This window comes from Fundulus heteroclitus, chromosome 16, assembly GCF_011125445.2.
Source record: "Fundulus heteroclitus isolate FHET01 chromosome 16, MU-UCD_Fhet_4.1, whole genome shotgun sequence".
Classification (NCBI taxonomy): domain Eukaryota; kingdom Metazoa; phylum Chordata; class Actinopteri; order Cyprinodontiformes; family Fundulidae; genus Fundulus; species Fundulus heteroclitus.
The window spans coordinates 34648573-34659895 of record NC_046376.1 but is presented as its reverse complement, the minus strand read 5'-3'; the positions used below and the strand labels follow the sequence as shown (position 1 = coordinate 34659895).

Here is an 11323-nt window from a genome sequence, read left to right as displayed (position 1 = left end):
CAGATCAACTCCCAGATGGATGCTTGACAAAAAAGCAAGTTTTAAAAATAATTTCTTTAATTTCATTTTGTGAAACCAAATAAGGGGTGGGGGGGGGGGGGGGGGGGGGGGGAGATCGATTAATTTGATATAATAAAATTGGACAAAATTGGACATCACCCAACCCCAGGGGGCAGCATTTTCAGGATTGGAAGTAGTGAGAAATGGAAATCTTCATCCTCCCTGCAGGGGGTGAGGATGAACTGCAGCACCAGCTGGAACACATGAGGAACCACTTCCATGTGTGGGGCGGATGAGGCCAACTATGCAGCCAGAGAGGCAACAGATGTCAGAGAAGCATTGGTGGTTTACCTCTGTGAAGACGGAGCTGTGCCATGGCAGCCCACGTAGTAGTCATGTCCTCCACAGGACTGACCCACAATGGCTCTTTTAGGAGCCACCCACAACAAACTAAGAGCCTGATTACTTAGTATCTGTATTTACTTAGTCATTTATTTTGTGTAGCTGGCTAAATACTGAACCGGTTGGACTAATTAAATCTACAGAGTTCTTCCTTATAACATATCTGTATTTAGTTTTTCTGTTGTTTATCCGTCTCCCTCCTGTTTGCAGAAAGTAGCTGCCTGGACTCTGCTGCTGCTCTGGCTCCTGGTTTATCACAACATTTACATTCAACACTGTCACTAATTACAAGGTTACCTTAAGATATGGTGAAATTAATTAAACACAATGCCAACAACTTTTTGTTGCTCTTGTCAGGGCTTCTTTTGTAATATTTTTCTACTAGTAATTAATTAAAATATTGTAAAAGTAAAATATTTACAATTACTCAAAAACCTTTCCATCCACCTGGCATTATGTGAAGAATAAACACAGTGAACTTGAAGCAACAGATCAATTCTTTAGTTATAAAGGATTTATTATAACCAATTCTTAAGTCACATACAAAACCAAACAAACATTTAAAACTATTTACAGTTTGGATGCCAGGAAAAGAAAGGATGTTGCTTGGAGGTGTGGTGGAAGAGGGTGTTACTGCTGATGAACCCGATAATCAGAGTTACCTTTTAAAAAGGTTTATTGTGAAAATGAGTAGTGACAGCTGAGGCAGGCAAGCAGAAACATACTTGGCAGATGAGTTATGGCTGAAGGTGCAGGCAGGCAGGTATGAGCAGGTGACCAGATGATGAAGGTCATGAAACACCAGAACAGGCAATGTAGACCGGGAAACCACCAGAACGAGCAGAGCAAACTCACTGGGACTCACGGAGAAACAGGCAGAACTGCAGCACGCAGACACAGGCACTTTTAACTGAGGAGTCCGGCTGGCTGAGCACACAGGATCTGGTAATGGCAGGGCACATCACACCAGACAAGATGGGATGAGAAGAGAAGACATGTTCCAGCAAGGATGAGTTGGCTGAGGCAGGAATATGTAGGCTGGTGCACAGGTGAGCCGAGATGACTAATTAGTGGCAACAGGTGGAGATGATCTACAGTTGGGTGATGGCTGGATCCCTCAGAGCTGATTGGATGATGACTGGTGGTTGAGAGGTGACAGGCTGATAAAAAAAGTCCAGAAATGTCCAAAAGGCAAAATAAACAAAAACCTAAATCATAACAGAGGGAGGGATGGAAAAGTCTTTTTTTCTCTCCTGCAAAAGATGGCATGTCATTGAAATGAAAACAAGACTGCGGAGTAGCCTTCAAATTAAGTATAACACTGCTGTTTTCATATAATTAGTTATGAATATGAAATTTACCAGTCTTTTGACAAGAACTGGGCGATAAATCGATATAATCACATGATAACATCACACATCTCAAACGTCATTTCATGGCGCAAAACACATTTATGAGGAGCTCGCCAAATGTGCAGAGACATTTTTTTTCAAAGTTTTTTTTTAACTAATATTGTAACATAGCCTACATTTGCATAATTTACTAGCTGAATCTCTAACAACAGACCTCTTGCTTCTGATGGCCCTGCTGCTGCTTCTTCTGGCTCCTCTGGGTGGTTATACCCAGCGGCCTGCTGCTCCTCGACTCATCCCTGAATATTTGTGGGAGTCTCTGTCGCTTCATGCTTGCTCAGTATGAGGGATTGCTGCAAAGCCATGTACAATGCAGACGACTCTCACTGTGGCTCTACGCTTCTCCAGGAGTGAATGCTGCTTGTTGGGACTTTGATGCAATCAACTGGTTTCCCTTATATAGGACATTTTTGACCAATCTGTATAATCTGACCCAATCTATAATCTGATTAAATTTGAATTTGTAAAGTGTCTTCAGATGACATGTTTCATGAATTGGCGCTATATAAATAAAATTGTATTGAAAAATGTTATTGAATAAAACACAACTTCCTTATATGACATTTTTACCAGCTTGAACTAATTCTAAAATATTTTTAAAAATATATTTAATGTATGTTAATTGATTTTACCTCTTTACCGTTTTCAAACGTTTTACCTCGTCGTGTTAATCTTTAATTTTCAGAGCAAGATCCCAGGCAGAGGGAGCAATCAGAGCAACACTCTGGGCAGAAAGAGCGCCACACCCGGCTACAGAAGACCAGCTCTGGAGCTACAAGAGGAGGATGAATGATAAATCATTTAACAGCCCTTTTAAGAACCAAATTAAAATGGCTTTTTTTTAAAGCCACCCACAAACCTCTAAAGAGCATTCCTTACTTCATCCCATGTCAGCATAAATTTTTATATCTTCTTTTTGATGGAAAAAAGCTTTGTCTTCTCCTTCACCGTATGCCACAACAAAAAACAGTCTCTGATTGTTTGATGTGACGTGATTTCACAGAAAAGTTCTGATTTTTGAACTCCTGCGAAGGTCACTGTGGGTTGTGCTTTGCTCCTGACCACGCCTTCTGCATAGGGATAATATGTAAATCCCCCACTCAGGCTGCCTCATTCATATTTGGTGTGAACACACCATTATAGCAGAACAGTTATTCATAAGTTAGTATGCCTTTAATGCAAAGTAGACAAAACCTTTAATAATGAACTAGTTCTGTTTCTCCAACATAGCACTATTTCAATCTGAAAAACTCACAAGGATAGAAAAGGCAATTAAAAGAATTAAATTTTACAATATTTTAGGACTTTGGCGCTCAGACCTCGGCAGGAAACTTTCACGCTGAATTATACTTCAATATGCATAAGCAGGCGTATGAGAATAGGGATGTTCCCCCACGCCTGAAACTGGTGGTGGAGTGGAGATAGATGAAGGTGGTTTAGTCCATATGATGATCTGTTTGAGCTGGATGTCCAACTTGATAAACACAGGTTTACATGAACTGTCCATGATGAGCAAGCATGAAGCGACAGTGGAGAGGAAAAACTCCCCTTTGGGAAGAAACCTCTGGCAGAACCAGGCTCAACATGGCGGTCTTCTGCCGGACCGTTTTAAGGAGTGACAGGGAATTCCATAAGAGTCCGGGAGGAATTACACTCTGATAGGGACGATGTTGAAGGAGGACCGTAGGAAAGCCAGGCGGAGCTTGCTACAATGGTGGAGAAGGGGATGGAGGTGGGTTGAAACCGGTCATCAGAGTCCAAACCGGACACGGCGCAGCCACCGCTTGCCCACTGTGCAGAAGGCCGAGACGAGGATGTGGAGTTCTTTTAAGATGAACCCAGGATGCTGATTGGCTTCGTGGAGAACCAGTTCAAAGCTGATAGGCTTGCGACGAAGGCGGATGAGTCTCTGATTGGATGGGAGGTAGGCAATAGAGTCTCTTCAGACTGAAATCCCGCTTAAGCTCCACATTTCTAAATAGGAACAATCAAAGTTTTTGTCAGGTTCATTAGACCTGTCATATACTGTAATTGTTCAAATTTATTTGCCAAATATTTTATCTGAACATTCCTACAGGAAATGAAATCTGTAATTTAAAAGCTCACAAAGCAATGTTTTATTTTGCTACGGGAATAAATCATCACATACAGTTTTGGGTTGACTTCAAACAGAAAATGTCATTATCTTTTTAACCAATTTAACTAAGAACATTAAAATTATAACTTTTGCTGACTGTTGGATTGCATTAAAAGTTTCTCTTATATTTTCTTTCTCTTTTCTTTCTCTTTCTATAGTTTGATTCTCTGCGATAGACTGGCGACCTGTCCAGGGTGTACCCTGCTTCTCGCCCATTGACAGCTGGAGATAGACACCAGCACTGATCTCCTCGCTTTAGCCCTCCTTGGCGATCAGCCACCCCTCCAGGGATAACTCTGGAGATGTAGATGGGGGAGTTCTGCTCTTTCCAGCCCATGATGTTGAAACCCAGCCCCTCTTCTGTTTTAGGCAACTTCACCACCCTCGGGTGGGTGTGACCTTCACTGGCTGCAAAGGCTGCCACTGTGGCCTGAGGTGGCAGGAAGTGAGAACACAGGTCAGAGATCTGTTTAGATCAACTATCACCAGAAGAAGCAGACTGACAACATTTGCTCCTGAGCCCAAAATCAGGCCGTGTTGACTGAGTGTCTTTCATGGATGAAAGACAACTGCTGTAGTGTGTGATAGTGGAATGACTATCTGATTTAAAGAAGCAAAAATTATAATCTTTGCCTACATGATTTGAGGTGAAAGGCAAAATGTGGAATGCTCCATCCCTCCAGGCTCAGGACCGTGTCTACCCCTGGTTGAGATTCAGCTATCTGTGTTGTTCCCCAGTGATGCACTAATGAGAGTGTTTCTTGGTCTGCTGTGGTGATAAAGGAGCTGAGCTGAAAAATCAAGCTTTACACTGATTCATCTGTGCTCTAACTCTCACCTACAGAACCTTGAAATGTATTCATACCCCTGCAATTTTATCACATTTTACATATAAACCTCAATGGATTCTATGCAATAGACCAACAGAAAGTAGAGCATTGTTATCCTGCTGGAAGGTGAATCTCCAAACTGGTCTCAGGTCGTCTCAGCCTCTATAGGATTTCTTCCAGGATTGTCATGAATTTAGCTCCATTCATCTTCCCATCAACTCTGACCGGCTGCTCTTTCCCTGCTGAAGAACCCTCACAGCATGATGCCACCACCATCACCATGATTCAACGAGGAGATGGGGTGTTCAGGGTGATGTGCAGTGTTAGTTTTGCAAAACAAATAGTGTTACGCAAATAGCGTTTTGTTTTTTTGACAGATGCTCCTGTAACCGCGATGGCTTCATTGCTTTGTTACAGAAAACCTGCTCACATAGCAGGCACATCAAAAAACAATAGGGGTATACCTTCTGTCACTTTTTAATCCGATTTTGATGGATTAAAAGTGGGCGGGGCGATTAAAAAGGGGCGGGGCTTATTTTTTAATTGACCTTTTAGGTGACCCTACTCACATGATTGTCACGTGACCCTGCTCGTGACCCTCATGTGACACCCTATCATTGACCCCTACCGTGACCTCCATATGACCCCTCATGTGACACCCTCATGTGACACCCCCCACATTAATCATTATTAAATGAATTATTCCTTTATTAATTGTATTATTATTATTTTCATTTATATTCATATCATTAATAATATTATTACTACTATCATTGATATTATAGTAATTATTTAATTCTGTTACGCATACCCAACCTTATTTAGTAGTATTATTGTAATCATTTAAAGTTATTTATAATTATTTAACTCCGTTATACATACCCAATTTTTTTTTATTAGTATTATTATGATTATTTTGAATTATTTAATTCCGTTACGCGCACCCAATCTTTAAGGTGGGAGGAAATCAGTCTTTGTTTCAGCCGTAAAAGCAGTCAGACTATAATAAAGATTAAAAATAATACCTTCTGTCACTTTTTAATCGATGGGTGATTTATGACCCTAATCATTTCCGGTCCCCCTTTGATTTCCGGCCCCCTCCCCATTTCCGGCCCCCCTCCCCCATTTCCGGTCCCCTCCCCCACTTCCGGAATCCATACCCCTCCCCCATTTCCGGTCCCTTCCCCCACTTCCGGAATCCATACCCCTCCCCCATTTCCGGTCCCCTCCCCCACTTTAGGAATTCGAAACTGACACAGATTCAACAAATAGGATCTTCTCACCAACATGACAATCAAAAACGGGGCTTACCGGTCGATGGTTTCTTCCGCGCAACTCCGAGACAGGCTCAAGATAAAACAACTCCGGTTATTTTTCTGCTTAACGCATGGTGTGACAAGATGATAGCAGACCGGATGTCAACGCTGTTCTGCAACTGTTGCGACTGGAGAGATGTTTTGAGGATCAAGAAAGTGGTAGCTTTTTAGACCCGCCCTCCACACAACAGCCGATACCTCCCCCCTTCAACGTTAACCACACCCCTTCTCAGTATAAAAAAACAAAACTGCCCACCTCGCAAAACAACAGGGTCCAAACGGTTGTACCACAAGGAACGATTCCACCAGTAAACCCAACGCCTCGTAAGTTTACCATTCTTTATAACTCTGAAACTATATATCGATTTTATTTTTCTGAATTAGCCCAGTTTCATGTTCTCATTGTGTGTGTGTGTGTGTGTGTGTGTGTTTATTTCTGCTGCAATCATTGTATGCGTGTAATTCGCTCCATTAAAAAGCTCCGTCTTTCTTTCTTAACAGAAGCAGGCCCTTTCGCTGCTGAAGGTGCAGAGATACAACCCGCGAACGCACCTCAAACTGATCTGCCAGCAACCTCTTCACAGGGTTAGTAATACAGGTTTTTTTTCTTTATTTAATAATTAATTCATTTTTTCTTTATTTAAAGTCTTAAAGTGTGTGTGTGAGAGTGTGTGTGTGTGTTCGAATCACACCTCTGCTCCTCAGCCTCTCTTCACTTTTCACCTATATGCTGGTTTTTACTCATTTATTTAATTGTATTTACTTATTTATATATATATTATTATTATTTATTTATTTTTTATTTTAATTTTTTTATTTTTGCAGCCCCAACTGCCAGAAGGGGAACACCCTCTTTAAAACGTAAGAGGCAACTATCCAGTTTGGTGAAGCTACATTCTACCACCCTGAGGTTTCAAGAAGCCATCAACAAAAACTTATCCAGAATAATTAAAGCCCGGAAGATTATCACAGGTAAATCTGAATCCCAAAGCTTTCAAAGAACTATGTTTCCTTTAATAAAATGAATTAAAAAAAACCCAGCCTCCTTCTTTATTAAAAACCTGTATGTACAGTTAGTGTATGACGAAATAAATCAATGACTGTTTTCTTTTTTTATTATCACTTATTATTATTAATATTATTATCATTATTATAATTATTATTTTTCTACAATTTGGTTTCTCGTATAATAAATCAATGTTGTATTCTCTCCTAATTATAATTATTTTCTCATATTACAGAAACGGTGGAGAGTATTCAGAAAATTCCATACTGCGGCCGCAGAGGAACCTACTACAGTCGGAGAGCTGAGGAGCTTCTGAGAAGCTGCAAGTGTCTGATGGACGAAATCGCCAAGATCTCAACGCTACAGTAGAGTTAACCTTTTAAATTGTGACCTCTGTTAAAATGGGTAGCCAGCAACTGAGAAATGCATTGAATGAAATTGTTGAAGCTGTGAATGAACTCCGTAATTTCCCTGTATACCCTGCAACCGAATTTCTCAATCTAACCCCAAATTCCCCCCTCAGAACTCAGGGTCCAGATTTGGATCTTGAACGTTTACTATCTGTAGAACGAGCCATCGAACGATTAAATGATTCTTTCTCTCAACCATACTCGCTTGAAAATAATTCCTTAGAGTTTCAACAGCAAGTTACAAACGCTTTACACGAAATCACACAAATGGTTAATGACCTTCAAAATCTTCCTGTTCAGCATGTGCCTGGTTCTTTCAATGTAGCTCCACATTCACCGTCCAGGTTAGAACAAGCGATTCATCAATTAAACGTTTCTCTCTCTCAAACATTTAGCCCTAATCCTACAAACCTTCAGTATGAGCAACATGGGGGTAGTCTTGTAGAAAACGTTGAACATATTCCCTCAGGTTCTTTGAATCATGCTTCGCAAAATCCCTCATCCAACCAGCCTCATCAGCCAAGCCTCATTGCACCCAACCTCCCCACACTCGATCGAGCAGATCAACCGTGCACTAGTCATGGAGAGCGAGCTGTAAACAGCTCTGAACATACCCAACAAACTCAGAGAGAGCGAGAAGGTTTCAATGTTACAGAAATAAGACGTCCTTTCAACGTCATTGCCTCGCGAGCCGGCGACGCTCCCAACCCCGCTGAATTTTACACACAAGTGTATCACATTCTCACAGAGCTCACAGAGTCAGCTGCTCGCCTTGCCTCTCGTAGCGATATTATCCAACTAGAATTGAGCGGAGAAGGATTTTCTCATCACGCCGTCGTTCAAGTAAATGATGAACGTGATTCAATTCTGCCTGCATTTCTGGAATTTTTAGAGGAGCTAACGCAGTCAAACGCGGAATTGCCGGATCCAAACAACTTAGAAATGATTGTTCAGGTTGTAAGAAACCCTCATGGAGGTGTCAAACGTAAAGCCGAAAAAACATTGGACTGTGAACTGATTCGTAAAAAACGTCAACATTTGTATATCGTCGCCAATCGTTCTGATCAGCTCTGTTTTTCAATCAGTCTTGCCCATCTATGTAACCCTGCTTTTACAGACGCCCAAGCCGTGCAGCAAGCTGTACTTTGGCAACGCACAGCGGGCCTCACAGAGCAAACCCCCGTCACTTTCAGCGATGTGCAGAAATTTGAAAAGATTGTCAACAGGAAAATTGTGGTTTTCTATAAAGACGGTAAGGACGCAATGCTTCGTAAATTCCAGACTGACTTTTCCGATCGTTCAAATCCGCTTTTTCTACTTCTGTTCAAAAATCATTACTATGGAATAAAAAGTCTCACAGCATTCACAGGTTCTAAGTACATTTGCAACTACTGCTTTACCGGTTTCCGAAACATCAACAGGCATAACTGCGAGGGTCGTTGTTCAGTTTGTCTCGATCCAAAATGTACTCTCCAACGGTACAACTCTGTACAATGCACAGATTGTAACCGAATCTGTCGTAATTCATTCTGCCTTGATAAGCACAAACAGCCCACACTGAGACCTAACCTCGGGAAGCATGTGAGTAACTGCGAAACGACTAAATACTGTCCTGTTTGTAAAAGGCTATATGATCTAGCAGCAGGTGGGGGTAGCAAGCCTCACGAGTGTTCAATAAAATGCACGATCTGTCGTCAGAAAGTCCCTAGCGGTGTTGATGTAACGTTAAACGAGCACCAGTGTTACATTCAACCCACACTGACAGACCCTGAACTCGGAAATAAACTGGTTTTTTACGATTTTGAAACGTTTACAGATCAAACTGGGAGACACATCCCATTCCTTGTCTACACAAAAACTTTGGCGGGGGAAGTTTGGTACTCTTACGGCCTGAACTGCGTCAGGGATTTTCTGCTCCATTTTAGAAAACCTTGTTATAAAGGTTACACTTTCCTAGCTCACAACAGTCGTGGGTTTGACTCTTACTTGGTTCTGAGTGTAATGGTTGAATTGGGCATTAAACCACATTTAATAACACAGGGAAGTAAAGTTCTCTTTTTTACCGAGCCTGATTACGCTCTTAAATTCATCGACAGTCTTTCATTCCTTACGATGAAACTCAGCCAAATGCCGAAAGCATTGGGATTTAACGATCACTGTAAAGGGTTTTTCCCTCACTTGTTCTCCTCTGAGAAGACTTTAAACTACGTGGGTCCGCTTCCTCCCCCCTGCTTCTACGGGGTAGATCGCATGAACCCTGCCGAACAGGATCGGTTTTACACTTGGTACAACGAGGCTTGTAAACACCCCTTTGCCTTTCAGAAAGAAGCTCTTTATTATTGTCAAAATGATGTGGAGATTCTTTTCAAGGCTTGTGTGAAATTCAGAGAAGAGTTCTTTAAAGAGACAACCGTGGATCCTTTAAAGTCGATCACCATTGCGTCAGCCTGTATGAATGTCTTTACATCCAATTTCCTCCCTCCTAACACTCTCGCGATCCCCTCCCCGGTGGATTACCGACGACAATGTAAAACATTTTCGAACGCGTCTATTCAGTGGTTAGAATGGGTAGCTCAGGAACGAGGCATTTTCATTCAGCATGCGCTCAATAAAGGTGAAAAGAAAATCGGCCCTTATCACATCGATGGATACGCGGAGGTTCGAGGGGTGAAAATCGCGTTTGAGTTCAACGGGTGTTTTTTTCATGGGTGTCCCACTTGCTTTCCACCCGACCAGACCTGTCCTCTCAGGGGGGTTTGCTTTGAAACATTCCACTCTGCTACCATGGAGAGAGCGAGGTTATTGCAATCGGTTTACGGCGTGCAATTAGAAGTTATATGGGAACACGACTGGATCCTAATGAAGGAATCGCACCCGGGTCTCAAAAGGTTTCTACACTCATTCAACGCACCAGAGCCTCTTTCCCCGCGTAATGCCTTATACGGCGGGCGTACTTGTGCTCTCAGACTCCGGTACACGGCGGAGGAGGAGGAATCGGTGCATTATGTAGATTTCACCTCATTGTACCCGTACGTGAACGCAAACTGTCCCTATCCTCTCGGCCACCCCAAAATCATCTGCAAAGATTTTGACGATCCATGTAGCTATTTCGGGTTCATCAGGGCTACTGTGTTTCCACCCCGCGGTCTGTTTTTTCCCGTTTTGCCGTACAAGACATCTACCGGTAAACTCGTGTTTACTCTCTGCCGTGCTTGCGCCGAAATGAACTACCAGGCAGGCCCATGCAACCACACTGACCGAGAGAGAGCGTTGACGGGGGTGTGGGTAACCCCCGAATTCAACAAAGCTCTGGAACTCGGTTACACCGTCGCTGAAATCAGTGAGGTTTGGCATTTTGAGAACCAGAGCAGTTCAATCTTTAAACCGTATATCAACACTTTTCTCAAGGGTAAGCAGGAAGCTTCAGGTTTTCCCGCTGAAGCTACGGATGAGGAGAGCAGGTTAAAGTATGTGGCAGACTACAAACTGAACCAAGGCATCCAGCTAGATGTGGAGAAGATTGAGGTCAATCCTGCTAAAACGCAGGTGGCTAAACTGTGTTTGAACAGTTTTTGGGGAATATTTGCGCAGAGAAATGATCTGGCTCAAACTACCATTGTGAAAGAGTCTGATGAGTTTTTTAACTTCCTGTTTTCAGGTAAATACACGGTGAGTTACTTTCACTTTCTGAACGATGACATGTGTATGATTCAGTGGAAATACAACAAGCGATGCATCTCTCCCCCCAACAAGGTGAATAATGTGTTTATCGCGGCATTCACCACGGCACACGCACGGTTGAAACTATTC

The 11323-nt window shown here is 42.3% G+C and overlaps 1 protein-coding gene and 1 long non-coding RNA gene across 2 annotated transcripts in view; one reads left to right on the top strand and one right to left on the bottom strand.

Moving 5' to 3' along the window:
* Positions 1-4045: 4045 nt before the first annotated feature.
* lin7b (lin-7 homolog B (C. elegans)) overlaps positions 4046-11323 on the bottom strand; it is a 61876-nt gene continuing 54598 nt past the window's right edge. Inside the window, exon 4 of the mRNA XM_036148552.1 lies at positions 4046-4381. Within this exon, the coding sequence (XP_036004445.1) occupies positions 4061-4381 (321 nt within the window). The 3' untranslated portion in view covers positions 4046-4060. The remainder of the gene's footprint in view (positions 4382-11323) is intronic.
* LOC118566435 lies at positions 5995-8260 on the top strand. Its single transcript, XR_004933008.1, has 4 exons — positions 5995-6421; positions 6599-6682; positions 6923-7069; positions 7339-8260. It is a non-coding gene; the product is annotated as an uncharacterized LOC118566435 (long non-coding RNA).